General features: G+C 40.1%; 1 protein-coding gene across 1 annotated transcript in view; it reads left to right on the plus strand.

The window, feature by feature from the left end:
• Positions 1–19,698, plus strand: part of LOC149250797 (gamma-glutamyl hydrolase 1-like) — a 169,969-nt gene that overhangs the window by 37,013 nt on the left and 113,258 nt on the right. Inside the window, exon 2 of the mRNA XM_089459237.1 lies at positions 7,876–7,962. Coding sequence (XP_089315363.1) covers positions 7,876–7,962 — 87 coding nt within the window. The remainder of the gene's footprint in view (positions 1–7,875; positions 7,963–19,698) is intronic.

Consider the following 19,698-nt stretch of genomic DNA (forward strand, 5'->3'; position numbering starts at 1 on the left):
AGGAAATCAAACTGCTCAAGTGTTTGTGGTGTATCCTCCAAGTGCCCATCAACTTCTTCTTATAATCCTTTGTTGGGACTCCAATGACCAAGATTAGAACTTAATCAAGGGCCCATATTAATTCCTTGTTGATCCGTGTGAGTTTTTAGAGAATTCTCACCTTATCTCAATTAATCTTGATTAATTAACCATATTCGCTAAGTTTAGACTTAGGAAGTATTTAAAAATTGACTAATAATCTAATTGAGCCATCTCCAGGTGGAATTTCCAGAAACAATTTATGGGTTCTGGAGATCTCATGCATTCTAGTCTATCCACCAAATTTCGTGGCTAGAACACATACGATGCTACAAAAACTAACATAAAGTTCTAGTGGGTTCCTAAGAGGCTTAGGAGGGTTTAAAGTTCTAAAAAGAAAATTAAAAAGAAAATTAAATCCCAAGTCTAAGAGGACTAAAATCCTAAAGTTCTAATGGGTTCCTAAGAGGCTTAGGAAAAGCTATTTAAAAGAGGCCTAGGAGAGGCTAAAGGCAATCAAGTGAGAGGGAGCTTGCTTGATCAAAGAGGAGGTCGAAGATGTAGTTCTAGAATACCCTAGTTTGAGGGCCGAGTAGGGCTACAAGCAGGCCAAATTTGATCCATAAGAGCAACGTCCTCAAGTGCCATTGAAGAGGGTTTGTTCTTCCTCAAGGAGCCGTTGCAATGGAAGAGATCTAATCCAAGATCGCTAAGCTCATGGAGGAGGACAATAGGATTTGTGTCAGTCGAATAGAAGCAAACCTAATAGGAGCGGAGATCTCTGTACTGTGGAGGAGAAGGGCTGCAGATCTATAAGGATAGGTCGAGCCCAAACTAGCTAGGAAAGGAGGCCGTAAGGCCTATGGTTTGCAGACATGAGGGTTGAGTCACCTCATGTCACAATGCAAAGGAAGGAGGGACTATTAGGCCTGATTAAGGGCTGCTACAGGGTTATTTAGTGTAGTCGCATACCTAGAATGAAGGCTGAAGTTGCTATAGCAATAGTGAGAAGGCCGAGCACATGTTTAGGCCTGTGGAATGGCGATTGGAGATTAGATGTTGTGGAAGGTTGCTAGATGGAAGAAGGTTGTCCTAAAACGGTACAGGACAATAGATCTACAAGCCCTAGTTTAGGGCCACATGGGAGAATAAGCATTTGAAGTGGTTGCACACCATTGGAGCTTAGCAGAAGGTCTGTTTGTGTCCTCCTGGTGACTGATTACTAGGTCGAGTTTGGTAGAGTGATGGCTATGTGGAATAGGAGTAGATCTGGGCATGCGATTGGCCTTAAATCCTCCAAGAACAATGGTTGAGATTCCCTGTGTGATTGCAAGTAGGGCCAAGCCTTGAAGCATCTTTTTTGGAAGGCAAAAAGTTCTGGTTTGAACGTCCAAATAGTCATGCAAGAGTGGGGTAAAGGTTGAGCAATAGAATGGGAAAGGAAGGCTGGTAGTGAGGGTTAAGTGCAGAGTTTCCAGAGGTATTGAGGCCAAGATATGGGCTGGTTTGGTGCCCTAACCAGTGTCAAAATACCTCAGATCTGAATCATGCATTGAGTCAAGTATGGTGGCAGGATGTGATGCCCTATTTCAGAAGTATCAACTTTTCATGTATGATGATGAAGTTTGTCCAGATCTCAAAGGGAAGCACAACAATATTCAGAGCCCTAGATAAGGGTAGATCTGGTGCCAAGAGGGCAAAGTATTTGGCAGAATGTTGGAGCCCAAGAAAAATGATGAGGAGGTAGCCAAATCACTATTAGAGGTCATATCTACAAGTCCTAGGTGAGGGCGGTTGTGTAGGCCCTAGATTAGTCCAGATGGGGCTGTAAGTGGGCAGATTTGAAGAGTCCAGATTGGACAGATGTATGGCAGCCTAAGTACAAAATGGAGGATAGTTAGAAGGTTGACCTTTGTGCCCTAAGTGTAGGCCTTGTGAAGAGCCACAAGCCTACTAGGAGAAGCAGAGAAGTTGAGCTCAAGGACTGCAACCAAGAGAGCCAGATTGAGAGCCCTAGTTCATTGTCAAAGAAGGACATTTGCAGTGAGAAGAAGGGAAGCCCCCATGCCCTAAGTTTGCTTTCATTGGAGCAGCACAGGAAGGCAATAGAGGGAAGAAGTCCCTAAGTGTTGAGGAGTAGCAGTGGGCAATTTAGGAGTTGTTCACAAATAGAGTTGTGAACAACCCACAAGAAGACCCTATGTGTTGATTTGTTGATAGACTAATGATCAGCTAGAGGGTAGATTGGTGAATTGTGTTCAATGACCTAAAGGAGTAGGATTCATTGATAGAGGCAAATTTGGATGCTGTAGATTGAGAGCAGATGGAACAACATATGTGTTCAGTACACGTGGACTAAAAGGGCTGTGTGTGACCACCATTAGCAAGTAGGTGAAATGTTGTCTTGTTCAGGGTAGATTGATAGTCAAAGTGATTGACTATAAGCCCTAGTTTGTAGACTTGTATCAGTGATTGTATGAGGGCCATGGTCCTTGGTATGGGAGCCCTAGACTGTTGTATTATAGTTTGTTAATATAACGAAGAATGGTTGAAAAAATTAAAAATTGTCATGTGCGCTAGTTGATTCATTGATGTGTGTAAAGTCCGTTATGCAAAGTAGGATGGTTGAGGCATTTGGGTATGTTTGTTTTTATTAAGTAAACCCAGGTATTTCTTTAATGATCATTTATAAATGTGACATAATATAGATGACCTCCAAATGATTTAGAAGTCATAGGGCCACATACATCGAAGTGAATGAGATCCAAGATTTATTTTGACGGTGAAGCATTGCGTCCAAATGGTCTCTTGGTATTCTTAACCAATGCACATCCTTTACATACTCCTTCATGATCTTCCTTTAGTTCAGGAATTCCATCTACTATGGAACTTAGAGTTGGAAGGGTCTTGAAATGTAGATGACCAAATCTTCTATGCCCAAAGTTCACACGGGATAATTTCAATGTGAACTAGGGCTTGGGTCATAGGAGATATTAGTTTGTAGACTCTTCCTTCTCGAATGCGAATGACTTTAGCTTGTTCTATACTAGAGTCTTTACTCCATACAACAACCTTTTCATTAATGAAAGCTACTCTATCACCCTTATCTTCTAAACTTGAAATGGAAAGTAATTTCTTATGCAAACTTGGAACAAATAGAATGTTGTTGAGGTGAATGTTGCTTCCATTCTCCAGCTTTATAGAGGTCGATCCAATACCCTTTACGGGATAGCTCTTGTTATCTCCAAGTTCCACTGAATAAGTGGATTTTCCTTTTGATAAGGTCTTCAATCGTTTGGAATGGCTAGTCATGTGTCTTGATGCACCACTATCAATTACCCAAATGTCTTCATCTTGGAATGTGCCAGAGAGAGCCGAGAAGAGACCTTCATCCTTTTCCTTGATTGATACCTTCTTTGAAGAAAATAAGAGACTCCATGCTTCCTTGATACCTTTCTTGAGATGGCTTGCTATCTTCTTGATGAACTTCTTCACTGTTGAGGAGATCTTCATGATGCCCTTAGATAACCTTAGCTCTGATACCATGTTGAGAATTCAACTGGGCAGTGAATATGTTAATTCCCTTTAACTTGATAACTGTTTGTGTTACCTTCTTCCTTATTAGCTTTGTTTCTTATTATTATAATGTGAGATACATCAAACTAATACCATAACAATAACAACAGTGAAACAGTATATAGGCTGCAAGCTAGGGCCAAAACCCCTCCCCTTGAGGGGAAAAGCCTTAAATCTCTTCTCTTCTTATCGATCCTTCAATTGATGAATACCAAGACCTTGTGACTCAGCCAAATACCCTCTAAGATCAAGATCAACTCGGCCTCCTGCTGCAAGAACTTCGACCTCCTACTGCAGATCCGAAATTTTGTCTGCTCGACAATTGCTGCAACTGCTGCTGCCCCACTTGAAGACTTCGATCTTCTTCTTAGAGCCTCTTCTTCCCTTCGCTTGCCTTTCCTTGAGACTTAGGGCTAGAGAGATACCCTAAGTGACCTTCGCTTGACTTCTTTCCTCTCTTCCTTCCAAGATTGAACTAGATATAACCCTTGCGTAGAAACCCTAGCTTCGACTTGCATGTGGGAGAGAGAACTAGCCCAAACACTTCGACTTCCTTCGACCTCTTCTTCGTCCTTCTTCTTCAACCTCTTCTTCACATAGAATGAGAGATGAGTGAGTGATCCTTTGGAGGACGAGTTCCTCTCTTTATATAGGCCTCTTCAAGGGGTAGACGTGGCTCTTCACTTAGGCCGACTTGATCTTGGAGGGCATTTCGACACTTTAAAGACAAAAATAATTTTTCTTTACAAGATACAATGTGCCCATTGGGGTCTTCAATATATGACAATGACTCTTAGACCTAGGACAAACCCTAGAAGCACTCAATGGGTGCTTGACCTATAAAATAAAAGAACTTGAGCATGAAACCCATGCTCCAATAATAATAATAATAATAATTTCTTTTCATTTTATAATTTATAAGAATACATTTCATACTTATGAAGACCGAACCTAGTTACACATTTTTCAACAAAAACAACCCTTTAGGAGCTCGGTCAACTGTAGTCAAACTCGACTTCAGTAGCTGGTCAAAGTCAACCCAAAATAGTCATCAAAAACCCTGTCAAACTCGGTCAAAAGAGGGGATTTCTATGGTCAAAGTTTGCAATTTATCTCTATGGTCAGCCCAAGTCAAAGTGCCCATATCAGCTCGGTTTTCGTGCCAAAAAGTGCGGCCTGCCCAAACAGAAAGATGCCCAAAAGGTGTGAAGGAAAAGAAGGATAAATTTCTGTTTTGGACGTTGACAAGGTTTGACCGAATTCCCAGATCGCTGTTTTGGGCTGCATTGACCATCTTTGACTGCAGTTTTGTGTGAGGAATTTTTGTTTGGGCAGGCCGCATTTCTGGGCACAGAAATCGAGGCAATCCGTTGATTGCTTGACCAGCGTTGACTGTGGCTACAGCTGACCGCAGGTGGACTATTTGACCAAACTTTGACTGGGATGAATTTGACTGTTTTGAGGGCTGATTCATCTTGCTGTTTGGAGGCCGAAGTTGACCCAATTGTTGAGGGTCAAATCTGCTCTGTTGACCAGCGTTGACTTTTCTGGTTAAGGCTCTTTTGCTGTTGTTATAAATTATCAGATTTGTAAATTGTACTATCTCTCTTTGCTGAACTATTGAAGACTATAAGAAGAACTGATCAAGGGTTTCCCCACATTGGGGTTTGCTCTTGGCTGGTGCCACATCTTGTGTCCTCTTGTCTTCGCTTGTCTTCTACTGTTTATGTTTATGTTCTATCTGCATTTTACTATTATGTTGATGTGATTGCTAAACTGGATATTGGGTTAATAAAGAAATTGAAGTAAAATTGCCCTAAAGCATAAAACATACCATTGTTGCCTAAAATTAACAAAGCTGGATAAGGGATATGTATATTTTTTTTCTGACAAAAACCTCATGGGGAAACCCAAAGGATGCTTCCCAACATTTGTAGATGATATCCCTAGTAAATAGGCATAGGCTAGTGCACCTAACCCAGAGGGATTCAAACAGGGGACCTGCTAGCAAAGAATTTGTTAAATGCTATGCAACATTGGCGACAACTAGTTGAGATAACCCCCTGGGATAAGGAGATATATTTTGTATGTTTAGAGATTAAACTCCTTTTTTGAAGCTTTCTTTTCTGTTGGTAGTTTGTAGAGATTACCATTCTTTAAGGGTCTACAATTTCTCATATTCTGATGTTATTTTCCATTTAAGCTGCTGTCTAATTGTTGCTCTGACTTGAGGCTTTTAAGTTTCAATTAATTTTCTTTGTCATTGACTGTCTTCTTTGTCTTTAGAAACCTGTAGTGTGATTTTCTGGTTTAGAGTTCCCAAGTGACCTGATATATATCTCAGCTTTCCAGATAAATACAATTTTAAGAGAGATTCGTTGGCGTAAATCACATGATATTTCATTTGTCGACGCGTTTCGAACCAACCAGTGTGGTTCATCGTCAGGACAAGTTGAATGAACAGATCAGGCTTTGCATGTTAAATAGATAGAGCAAAATCTCCAACGGCTATATTGATAACGGCTAGATTTGACCGGTTGGTTAGGACATGATACTAACCATTATTTAATTAGATAAGTTACCCCGGTTAGTTATAAGATGGACCCTTTTTATACACTCACCATTATAAAAATGCATTAAAAAATAAAATTATAACCTAAATTAATTTAATTTGATAGTTAGTTAACAAAGTTATTATATCTCAAAATTAGAGTAACTAAAAGTTAGTTAAAAAAGTTATTAAATGTATAAATAATAGAGCAATAGCTAGATATATTCTTATTAAAATATAAGTTAAAGGGCTGTTTCATACCCTTATTTATAAATGAATATTAAAATAAATCAATTATGAACTAGATTAATTTTAAAATAAAAGTTATTTATAAAAGTTAAATAAATATAGAGTAATTTAAGGGCATGATAAAGAGTAATTTAAATTATAATAATGATATTATAAATCTATATTAAAATAAATAAATTAAAATAAAATAATTTAAATTAATGGTAAGTGAACCAAGTTGTTAAATCTAAAAATTAGAGTCGTTAATTATAAAAGTTATAAATAGGAATATTTAGTTATATTTATTGAAAAGGGACTGTATTAAACACTTATAAATAAATAAATTAAAAATAAATTAATTCTAATTTAATAGTTAATATATAAATATTAAAGTAATTTAAGGGAAGAAAGAATATTCTAATATTTAAATTTTTTTAAAAATAAGATTAATTTGCACGTTATTTTCTTTATTAGCATAAAAACGCCAACTAAATCAATCATAAAGAACAAAGGCCACAAGAAACAGAAAACCAGGGGAAATTTTAAAAAGCAATAAGAAAAGACTAAACAAAGGGAGGGGAAGACAGGAAGACAACGACTAGGAGGAGAGGGCTGGGACCCAGCAACTACTGATCTTCCAACCATCCTCCCTATTGAGATTGTTCGGCCTTTTTTCAATCTCAAGTGCTTCCCTAAATTTCCGGTGATGGAATTGGGACACTCTAGCAATAACACTAGCCTCTTCGATACAGACATGATGATTGGTTTTCTCCACATGCTCTGCTAACGCAGAAGACTTGGCCCTCCTATGCTTAAGGTCAGCTGCGTGCTCACTAATCCTTTGATTAATGGAGCGACCAGTCTCACCAATATAGGGGGTCCCACATGAACAAGGAATAATATAAACCCCTTTCATGTCCTTGGGGTTGATAGGATCCTTCACTGATCTGAGGGACTTATGAATGAAATATCATGTGATTTACACCGAACAATCTCTCTTAAATTTGATATGGATCACAGAAGCCTCAATACAACAATAAATACAATTGTTAGCCCCAACTAAGTGGAAGCTCTCGTACAGCCTCTTTTATTAAGGCCTTACAAGCTCATGTCTAGCATAATATTCACTAGTGGTAATGTTGTTGAAGAAAAAAAATACCACTATCGCCTAAATTTTTAAAAAGCTTGTTATTCCAAAATCTCATAAAGTAGGATTCAAAGAAAACTGAGCATGTCTTTGACATCTTCAGTTGGAGTTTAAATGGAAGACAACCTTGGAAAATATTTATTGAAACTATCTGATAAGAGGCTACAATCAGATGCAAACAGAGCTGTATGTGCCAGAAAGGAAGTTTTTGTTACTTGCTGAGGCTATTGATCTGTTATCAAACTTAAACCTCTAGAAACATGCAGCAAGGAATTTACTCAGGGTTATTAATATATGAGGCAAGTTACTTGTATCAGGCCATATGCTTACATGGTTCTTGTGTTTTCTGTGCCAGAAATTTCGAGCTGTGAATGGTCTTCTTTTCACCGGAGGAAAAGCTAAATATGGTCCTTATCATCAGACAGTTGAAAAGCTTTTTTGGGTACCATTCTTTGCATTTATTTATTGTGTTGTAGATGTGTTGAAATTTTAAATTGCAAAGAACCAAGAGCTCCCCATTAGTAGTTTTGCATACTGTAAGCCATTGCTATGAGCTAAAGTGTTCTTAATATGCTTAACACAGAAATCATTTATATAATACAAGATGCCTGTGATATATGATTTTTTTTTGCAAATTCCACAAAGTGCAAATTTATTTCTCATTTTCATTACTGTACTTCATTTACTGTTATCCACATTGCGTGCAGCTTTGGCTTGTGCAAGTGTGCAAATTTATTTCTCTACTCTGTCATTTTCATTATTTTACTTAATTTACTGTTATCCACATTGCCTGTGACTTTGGCTCATGCAAGCCATGCAAATGCTATATATCCTTTATTCTGTAACATTTGTGCCAGTAGGAAAGACTTGAAACATTGGTGTATCTGAGATGGCTGAAAGGAAGCGTCATATTTGAATATCTATATCTTCTTGAACTATTCTAGTTTCTCCCTTGCTTTATTTGGTAGGCTATGTATTCTCTTGTTCTAGGAATCTATACTTGACATGCCTATTTTGAAATGCAGATTTAGCATAGTGAGAATACTGACCATAATCTTGAAATCCCCGTACCCCATAATGTCTTGGAACTTGAACCCTTTCCTAGGAATCAGTTAAATGGGAAGATCTCTTGCATTAGAAGAAACAATTTGACATGCTGTAAATTCCATAGACAAAATATACTTCCAAAATTAAAATAGGTCATTTCTTTCTGTACCTTTGTTGTCTTGTATTATTATGGCATATTAGTAGTCCAAGCCAATGCATTCCATTCAAGTATATGCACTTCAATTTGATTGCCTAAAATGTGTTTTGAATGCTTCAAGGTCATATAAAGTCTCGTTAGAGCTCCAGTATCTTAAGATGCAATTCCCCAGACCTGCAGTGCAGTAAATTTGAATTATATTTAAAGTTAATGTCTTACCAGGTTGTACTCCAATAAAGTTTAATATCTCGGAGTGGTATTCCACTTTCCAAGGTGTTTTGGCCCTTTATTAACTTGCCATATGAAGCAATGCTATTGTAGGGCATGCCAAAGATCAGCTTCCTTCTCATACTTGCAACACTTGCTTACTTATTGTTCATTATGCGAATATATGTATAGGTCTGGTACCACCCAAACCCTCACTTTATGTGATAAAGTCTTAAAGCACAAGGAAGACTTTGGAAGAATTAAGAGAGGCTATCCATTGTCGCCATAGTAGCTCCTTCTCTCACTTCAGGCCAGCTCTCCTCCTGCACAAAGGTCGCATCCCTAGAATAGGATGACTAAATCTATGTAATATAAGCTCAAGACGCAATGGAGAAGTAGCTTTAGCAAAATGGAAGTTATAATTTATATTTTGTAAAGTGATTGATGGGCGAAGACCATAGTTTAAAAACTGGTTGGTTTGAACTGGTAACTGGTCAGATCGGCTGGTCAGACAGGCCTAGGCATTGACTTGGTGCAAAAGTCCAGTTGGAGGGTTGGTTTGTGTTAGTTTTTGATGGTTGGGTAGCATAGGACAGGTGTTTGAGTCTCGATCTTGGTCAGAGACGCTCAGAAACACAAAAACTCCAAAACCCAGAAAAAGTTTAAGGAGAAAACACCTAGAGATGACTCAATTAGGTTAATTAGTCAATAATTAAATATTTCCCAAGTCTAACTTAGGAAATGTGATTAATTAACATGAATTAATTGAGAAAGGTAAGATTTCTCTAGAAACTCACATGGATCGACTTAAAGATGATCTTAGCCATTGATGAGGATTTAATCATGGCCGTTGGTGAGCCAACGAGAGATTATAAGAGGAGGTCGATGGGGTTGGAGCAAAACACACTTGAGGTCGAGTTCCTTGGCAGAGATCGAGCTTCCCAGTTGCAATGATTCAACAGAGAGAGTTCGAGCTAGAGGGAACGCAGAGACAGTGATGGGTAGAGGCAGTAAGTCCAGAGGAAGATTTCTAGTTTCGGAGACGCATCAACAAGTGACAAAATTATTCCATAGAGAAGCTGCACAAGTGCTTTAGTCTAGCAGTTCGATTTAGCTGAGAGGGAGATCGATTCAACTTTCATAGGCTAGGAAAGTCTTCCAGAGGTTCGGAGAGTCACTTCCAGCAGCAGAGACAGGCAGGATGACTTGATCAAAGACGGAGTCCAACCTCACATCTGAGAGGCAATGCAGGGCCTTCGCAGTGGTTTAGATGACCAAATTTTTTGAGGCAAGCAATGTCGGGATTGCTTGTGGTGTGAGAGAATTTTCTCTCTAGTATTTTTTGCCATATATTTGCTAATTGGATAGCCAAGTGGGCATCCATAGATTGTACTGAGAATTTTCACTGCTGCATAATAATAATATAACCCTCATCTGTTGCACCGATTTTCCCTCATCGGGTTTTTTCGAGGACAATTGTCCAAAAATAACTGTGTCAAATTTTATGTGTGTGGATTTATATTTTTGGGTTCCTGTTTTATTTCTGCAACATTTTTATTTGTGAAGAATTGTAGTGTGATTTATTTGTTGTTCGCCGTAGCAAATAAACTGCACAATTAATCAGTTAGAAGAATAAATTTCCAGTTGCTGAAATTTAAGGACTAGACCAACAAGCTATAACTGATACAATCCACTCAAAATTGTTAGTTTTTGGTAGCATTGGAAGTGCTCTAGCCTTGAAAATTGGTGGAGAGGCTAAGGCACATGAGTTCTAAAGAACCCAGAAACTGTTTGGTGAAATTCCACTCGGATTGTATTTTATTAAAATAATTAATATTTTTAATGGAGTTCCTAAGTCTAAACTTAGGGAAATTAAAATATTAATGGGTATTAATCAAAATATGGGTGAGAATGATCTAGAAGGCGGATCAACACATTTTTTAATCTTAGCCATTGATTAGAGATTTAATCTCGGTCTTTGAAGACTCAAGAAGAAAAATATAAAATGGAGTCTTGGGGTTCATTTGGAAACACAAAGAGAGAGAATTGATCTAGAGTTTGATTTATGGGGCTAGGAAGCTGACAAATTCGAACTAAGTGATCATTCAACAGTAGAGGGGCAGTGAGAATCCGGAAGGAGGACTTTTCGGAGAATACTGACAGAGAGGTAGAGAGAGTTTGCAGAGAGGCAGCGTAGTAGCCAGGAAACGCTGACGCTGGGTCAGTCTGGGCCCGCAGTGCTTACGCAAAGCCAGAAGGGCCAGCGCAGAGCAAAAAATCTGCCTGTCAAGCAAAATCTAGAATTGTCGGAACAACCGGAACTGCCGAGAGAGATGATGCAGAGGGCAGAGAAGATGAAGCAGGGTTGACGCAGAGCCTACGCAAGGCCAGTGCAGAAATAGCCGGGGTTAGCCAGTCTTGTGCCAGATCAACCATAATTCTGCTGGGTGAAGTGAGGTAAAACTCACTCAGATTTTTCGCCATTATTTTCTCTGTAGAGGATTGCTAGATGAGCATCTAGATTTGTATTCAGATATTTCTCCTGCATAATAATAAACCCTTGGAACTGCTGCACCGATTTTTCTGCATTGGGTTTTTCCGGGGACTATTATGTCCAAAAATAAGTGTGTCCTACGTATCTTGTTCTTTGCTCTATTTTCTGTTTCATGAGATCAAATATTTAATTAGTGTAGGTTGCAGAAGTAATTTGCTTCAGTATTCAGAAGAGTAACTTGATGAATGTAATTTAAAAAATCAAGTAGGTGAAGTAGATTCAGATTTGCTGCAGTAGGGGTTCCTTTGAGTCTAGAAATTTTCACATGGTATCAAAGGGTTGATTTTGATTATTTGCTTTAGGAAAATAAATATTCTAGTGGATAATAGATGTATCTCTAGGAATTCTTTCCACTGCACTTATTTAGTTTCATGTCGATTTAATGATTTGTGGTGAAGTTTTGTAGATGAATCATTATTTGGTCGAGATTTTCAAGTGTGAGGGAAAATTTTCAGAGGAATTAACCCATTCTTGAAAAATTTTCAAGGAGAACCGGCATGTGTTGAACTCCAAAGTCTCATCTATATATTATTTGTCTCTTGCAGGGATTCTTTCAAGTTTCTTAAAAGCTTTTATTTCTTACATCAAAATATCAAACTTAAAATAATTTTATTTCTCACGTATTGCACTTCATTTATCAATATCTGGCTATTTTAAAGAGCTAAGTCATGGCTAGTCAAAGAGGAGAGCTTGCTCATACTCTTTGGTCTAGCCTCTTGTAGATTATTTTTGTAACATATTTGGTAGTTTTCCTAAGATAATATTTATTGTGTTGTTGTAGTCATTTTTAACTTGTTCTCTTACAACTACTTGCGGGATTCATCATTAGAAAACTACTTACTAGTTTGCATGCAGAACCTTGTGGCTTAGATTTTTGATTGCTTCCACCTTTAGGTAGAATACATCTTGGATAAGGCCGTGTTCTTCTTGAGAATTCTTTGGACGAATGCATCCCACTCCTTGGAGACTGCGTTTAGGGCGGTCCTCACCATCAACTCCTGATCCGGCGTGGCCCCTATGGAAGTTAGGTGGTCCCGGATCTCCTGCAACCTATCGAGGAATTGATCTATCTGCTCCCCCTTCTGCATCTAGTATGACCGCAGCTGATTCTCCAGTAGCATCTTCCTCTGCACGAAAGTGCCTTGATACAACGTCGTTAAGGTGTCGCACATTTCCTTTGTCGTATCTTCTCGGCAATATGCTGAACCGCATAATCCTTGACCCCATCAAGGATTATACCACATTTCCTTTGCCGTATTCTTCTCCGCAACATGCTAGACCGCATAATCCTTGACCCCATCAAGGATTATGCACTTAGACTTGGCCATCGCATCCTCATACTTTTCGTTATCAGTTGGGTCGACTGGGATAGCCACGGTTCTCAAGGCGAAGGCCTTGATGCGATGTCTATCCAGAACAGACATGATCCTGGCCTTTCAGATAACAAAGTTGGATGCTCCGTCCAACCTACCCTGATCCCTCAGTCCGTTCATTGCCATCTCTGCTCTTCTTTTCGATTCCTCTGAGTCTCTACTTCCCTCCTAAAAGTTCTCTCTTCGATTCCCTCTGAGTCTCTACTTCCCTCCTGTAAGTTTTTTTCTAGACTCCCTCTGAGTCTTGATTTCCCTCCTGGAAATCCTCCTGCCAACAGTGGAATCACACCTCTCTGATCTCCTATGCTCCTGCAACACTGATTTGGATTTCTTGGCTAGAAATCTGCCTAGGTAGCGACTCCCTCTACCTTGGTTCTATTCCGTTAGGTACTGTTCTTCCCTGACAACAACAACACCACACCAGCCTCACTCTCTGCAATCTGCCCACAGCTTCCTATGCCCCAACAACTGAAGAACTGAGCCTTTAGGCTCTGCGCAATCCCGACAAGGTTGATTTTCTCCCTTGGCCAACTGCGTCAACCCTCCTGGTCTCTGCGTGGCTCTTCGTGAGCCTCTTCTGCCTTCCTCTGCTTTTGTGTTAGCCTCTCTTTGGCTCGAACTGATGAAGCATACCCTCTGCGTCAACCCTTCTCTGCTGCTTTCTGCCTAGGAACAACTTCTGTCACTCGGGACAACTGTTTCTGTTGCAAATTCTCTGATTCAATTGTTGAATTTAGGCTTCTGTGATCCATGTCAAATTTTTGAGAATAGTTTTCAGCTGAAATCACATCATGATTCATTTGTCGACGCATTTCGAACCAACCAGTGTGGTTCATTTGTCCCGACGATGAACCACACTGGTTGGTTCGAAACGCGTCGACAAATGAATCATGATGTGATTTCCACCGAAAACTATTCTAAAAAATTCTCTGATTCAGCTGGCGCCTTTAGCTCTCTTGTGATTTGCAACCCTCTGATACCATGTTGAAATTTCTAAGTATTACCTGTTAAATTTTTATCTATACTCTAGTTTATTTCACCTACTTGTTTATTTACTAGCAAGTTATTTAACCATATAAATATTGAAATAAACACAATATAGTCTCAACCATCTACACATCAACAACCGAAAGAAATAGACAAACGCACGAGTGACACCGTTATTTTTGGACAATTGTCCCCAGAAAAACCCAACTTGGGAAAATCGATGCAACAATTCTGAGGGTTTTTATTATTAAGCAGCTTTTTTAAGTACATTGGGAGCCAAACTGGCTCACCCGACAGAGATAAAAAATCTGGCAGTAATACCTCTCTTCTGAAGTAGATATTCAGAAAATATGCCCCACGAAACCCTCTCCAGCACAATTTGAAGCACTGCGTTAGCCCTCTTGGCCTCTGTGTCAGCCTAAAACCCTCTGCGTTAGCCCTCTGAGGCCTTGCGCAGCTTCTCTGTCCCTCTGCATCACTCCTGCAACCTTTACGTGGATGATGCAGGCCCTTCTAGTCTCTGCGCAGTCCCTACTAGTCTCTGCGTGGCTCCCTTTGGCTCTGCGTCTGCCTCTCTACTTCTGTGTTGGTCTTCCAGCACTATCTCTGCCTCTTTGCCTTGTACTCACTGCCCCTCGCTGCAACTCTGATCATTGATTCGATTTCTCTTAGCAAACCCTGCTCTAGAAAATCGAATGACTGATCACTCTGGTGTATTCTCCAACTGACCCTCAAGCCTCCTCTTATATTTTTTCTGTTGAGTCTTCAACGGCCAAGATTACATCTCTAATCAACGACTAAGATTAAATTTGGCTTGATCCATGTCCTTTAGAATCTTCTAACCCAGTTTTATATTAATACCCATTAATATTTTATTTTTCCTAAATTTACACTTAGAAACTCCATTAAAAATATTAATTATTTTAATATCTCCTTCACCCTTTAGAATCTGCCCAAGCCATTTTTGGGTCTTGGAGATCTCACGTGCTTTAGCCTTTCCACCAATTTTCACGGCTAGAGCACATCCGATGCTACCTTAAATCAACACTCCCTCTTAGCGAGGACTGTGCTCTAGTAATACTCCACCACTGAGCATCACCCTAATTATACGACACCGGTACCTGTGCTGATGCTAGGCCTTCCCGCCCAACATCCTCTGCACTGCTGCATCTTGTACTATTGCCCATGGCTCTACCACTGCCATTGCTACATCTGTACGACAACTCCTCTGCATTCGTGCTGCTGCTAGTCCTTCCTCCCAACACTGCATCTGCACTGCAACTCTCTCTCATCATGCTCCATCATGCTACTCAATGTTTTTAGAACCGGAACCGATGACCGGACCGGTCCACCTAATGAACCGATTTACCGACTGGAATCGGTCTAACCAGGATTGGTTTGGTCTAAACGAACCGGTTTTAGAAAAATACATTAAATAATTAATGTTTAATGAAACAAAACTATTTTTAAGATTTAAAACCATGATTCCAAGCCAATAGAGACAAAATATGCAAAGTTTGCTCATTTATATACCATGTAAAGGTGAATATATCAAAATGGCACTGAGTGTAATACATATCATGGACAAAATAGCAAAATACATACGCAATGAGGCTCTAAATGGCCTATAAAGTCCAAAAACAATGCTACAAGCTATGAGGCCATTAGCTTACTACAAGTCTACAGTGTACACATGATCAATCATCAAGTTCATCACCACTACTAGCCATAAGATCATCATCAGGAGATACATAGACATCATTTGGTTCAGAGTCTGAGGATGCCCCAGCCTGATCTACAACCTCAGTATCAATGCCACCAATAACAATAGAAGTGGATCTAATGGAAGCACGAGTTTGTTGACCTGCACGACTAGTGCTTCCATTGGTTCTTTGCCTTTCCTTGATGCCGCTACTGATCATGGTTCTGATGCCACCACATAATCTGCTTCATCCCCTGCTAAAGCCATGTCGATATCAAAACCAGCCTCAAACACAGGTTCTTCAGTCTCCTCCACCCATTCTGATGTTGGATCAATATTGTCCAACACAATGGGATCTAGATCAGGTGTTTTGCTCATCATTTGGTTCCTTCTCAGTCGAAGGTTGTATTGCACGAAAACAAGATCATTTAACCGTTTTTGTTCCAAACGATTTCTCTTCTTCGTGTGTATGCGCTAAAAAACAAACCAATTGCGCTCACAACATGAAGCACTGCAAGTTTGACTGAGGACTCTAATTGCAAACCTTTGCAATTGAGGGCACTGGCCACCAAATGACTCCCACCAATGTTGTGCAAAGAAAAAGACATTAATTAGTAACTTAGTTTATAATTTGAATTGTAAAGAACGTAAACAATTTTAACTTGAAAAGAAAAACAAATTGGAAATTGGAATTGCTTACCTGGTTGGTCCACATCTCTTGCCATCTTTGCCAAGTTTTTGCCAAAGGTACCACTTGCCATAGTGAAAACAGTAAGTTGTCTATGTATTTCCCACTGGTCTGCATGGGTAGGGACCATGCGCTCCAAGCAATCAATCAATCCAGCTCTGACCTCCCCATCATGCAGATCTCCTAGCCGATTTTTATAATGATACTTTGGGTTCAAAAAATACTTAGCTGCATGTATAGGACGATGGAGTTGATTGTTCCATCTGTTATCAATGATTTCCCATATACAACCATATTTAGCTAACCTGTCCTTGTAAGCTGCTCGTATCTGCTCATTTTCCTGATCCATAGTCTCATAAATGTAGCCCATGGCCAATTTTTCCCCATCCACCATCCTTAGCCCCTTAACAAGTGGCTCGGTAATTTTCACAAGCTCTACAGACCTTTTCCAAAAATAACTGTCTAACAGTTTCTTTTTGGTGTCTTTTCCATCTGGTCTACGGGCCCACCGAGATTTAGACCATTCTTCAGAGGAAAACATTTTCTCCAAGTTTTTATGTTGACCATTAAGACATTGCAACGTGAGGAAGTGAGTTGCAAATCTCGTAATTGCAGGCCTAACAAGCTCTTTGCCCCCATTGTTTTTCCTTATTAGGCTTAATAACCATGAGTGGTTGTAAATGTATTTTGTAATGCACTTGGCATGCTCTACAGTGTTTTTTACCCACTCCACTTTGCCTATATCCTCAAGCATGAGGTCTATGCAATGTGCAGCACATGGAGTCCAAAATATGGTCTTATATTTGGTCTCAAGCATCTTTCCAGCAAGAACATAGTTTGAGGCATTATTGGTGATGTCCTGCACAACATGCTGCTTCCCAACTTCCTGAATAATGTTATCCAAAAGCTCAAATAGAAGGGTTGCATCCTTCACCTTATCAGATGCATCGACTGATTTCAAAAACATGGTTCCTTGAGGGCAAGAAACAAGGAAATTAATGATAGTGCGATTCTTTCCATTGGTCCATCCATCTGACATGATGGAACAACCTGTTTTGAGCCATGAACCTTTAAACTCAACCAAATACTCATCAATGGAAGATATCTCTTTTTGCAAAAGAGCTCCCCTCAAGTCATGCATACTAGGGCCTTTGAAGCCTTTTCCTGCAGCTATAACAGAGTCCCACATAGCTTGGTAATAAGGTGAGCGAGCAACATTAAATGGGATATCTGAATCATACCACCATCTAGCAATGTATTGATGAGAAGTTTTTTTGCATTGTTTTTTCCAATGTTGATCCAAAGCGGGTTGACGACTTGGCTGGGAGGAAGTGGGATTAGAAGAGGCAATGTTGGCAGAAGATGAGAAAAAACTTTGGATGTTTGTTCTCTTTGTTCCTTTTGATGGTTGGCCACAAGAAGGATGAAGATAGTGAAAGGGGTCATTGGTGGAAGGGATAGAAGTTGAGTCTTGAATCTCATAATCATCATACCCACTCTCTTTCATGGCTTCTAATAATTCCCTCTTCCTTGCAATCCCATCTTGGATGGCCTTCTCCCTAGCCTTATCCTCATAAAACATTTCAAGCTTGGAAATGTATTCTGCCCTAATAGGACCTAACAATGCATTTGGTGCACCACATGGCGTTACTTGGCCTCTTATCCCAACGAAGTGTTGTTTCAATCTAAGAATACCCCCACCTCCAATAGATTTATGGCATAATTTGCATATCATTTTTCCATCAATTACATCACAATGAGCCCATGCACTGTCCTTTCCTTTTGGAGCCATGTTTGCTTGAAATAATAACAATTTGCAAAGAAATCTGCCATTTAAAAAAAAAAATTGCAGCTAAGCAACATGGAAAACCAAAGCTAAATTTAGGAAAACAAATGCACATGCAAGCTACAAAATTTGATAGCATAGAGCTAGAGATTTGATAGCATAGATGATAGAACTGAGAAGTTAGAAGTGTGAAGTTTATAAATTTATAACACATAATTTTTTTTTATTCATGGACAGCAATCAAATGAGGAATTTTCAAGTGAAAATCCTTACCTGGAAATGCAAACTAGCTTCCTTAGCCTCCTCTTGAAGATGCCAACTCCACTGACAGCTACAAACTATCTCCAAATTAGCTCCAACTCCAACTCCGAGATGACTACTTCAGCAAAAACTCAACACTCTCCAAGCTCACAAACAAACTCACAAACACTCACAAACACTCCAAATCAGATGTGTGAGACAAATGAGAGGGAGCGGGGCCTCTTAAAGGCTTGGAGAGGGTGTTTTTGGAGGGAAAGCACCCTTAGTTTCCCTCCAAAACCCCTAAAAGTCATTGAGAAATGCGCTGAGTGGGCTCACAATGGGCATGACCGGTAATCAACCGGTTTAGGACAGAACTGGCCGGTTTGATACAAACCGTCCGGTTCCGTCCTAAACCGGCCGGTTTGATACAAACCGGCCGGTTAGGACTGGTTAGGTCATTTTTTTCGCCACAGAGGGGATCAAACCCGGTTTTTTCACCAGTTCCAACCGGTGGGCCTGCTAACTGGTCGGTTAGACCGGTAACTGGTTAGCTGGGCTGGTTTTTAAAACTATGGTGCTACTGCTACTGCTACTGCACTGCAACTCAGTTACTGAGAAATAAGTAACTGATCCACCCAACTATTGACATCCTTGTCAAGCTAGAAACTCTCTTGATGCTAAAGCTCTCTCTATTGCTATCTTGTGCTCCCTTTGTTGCCTCTGCGCTGCTGCAACAACTCTCTGCCTCTTGCACAACTGCAAACCTCACTGTGCCATCCTGCACTGCTGCAAGCCTTTCTGTGCTGCCAAGGACTACTCCACTTCTAGCACTCTTTGCCGCTTCATCCCCATCTGTTTCTATCGACATCTGCCATCCTGCTACTCTCACTTCAGGGCTCTCGTAGCCAAGTATGATCCAAGAGTTTGGGTACCTCAAGGATCCTGCCCCTCATCGCCTGTAGTCCTCTTGACTACGGCTTGATGCTTCCCCACCTCTTCTCTAGAGGTACATGAGCACTCATGGCACAATCATCATCCTCCTCTACCTCCTTTTCCGCCTTCGCTGGCACTGCCTTGGAGTCAGACGCCTCTCCCTTATTCTTCTTCCTCGGACACTGGTTCGCAGAATGCCCCAGTTCCCCACAATTGAAGCACTTTATCTTGGAGAGGTCCTTTCTCTCCCTCTTCTCCTGCTTCGCTGCAGATGCTAGAGCTGCATCCTCTTCCTCTTCTTTCTTGACTCGGGATCCTTGCTACTACTTCCCGTCTTGGTCAGCCATCTGATCTCTTCTTTGAGAAGCGCTGCCCACAATTCTGCCCATCTTGGAAGATTTGCTTTGCCCAGAATGCTCTGGACAAATGTCTCCCACTTCTCAGAGACTGCATTTAGGGCATTCCTCACCATCAACTCTTGATTCGATGTGGCCCCTATGG

The sequence above is a fragment of the Pinus tabuliformis genome, chromosome 7 (assembly GCF_031772625.1).
Source record: "Pinus tabuliformis cultivar Carrire ecotype Pingquan chromosome 7, CPIR1, whole genome shotgun sequence".
NCBI lineage: Eukaryota > Viridiplantae > Streptophyta > Pinopsida > Pinales > Pinaceae > Pinus > Pinus tabuliformis.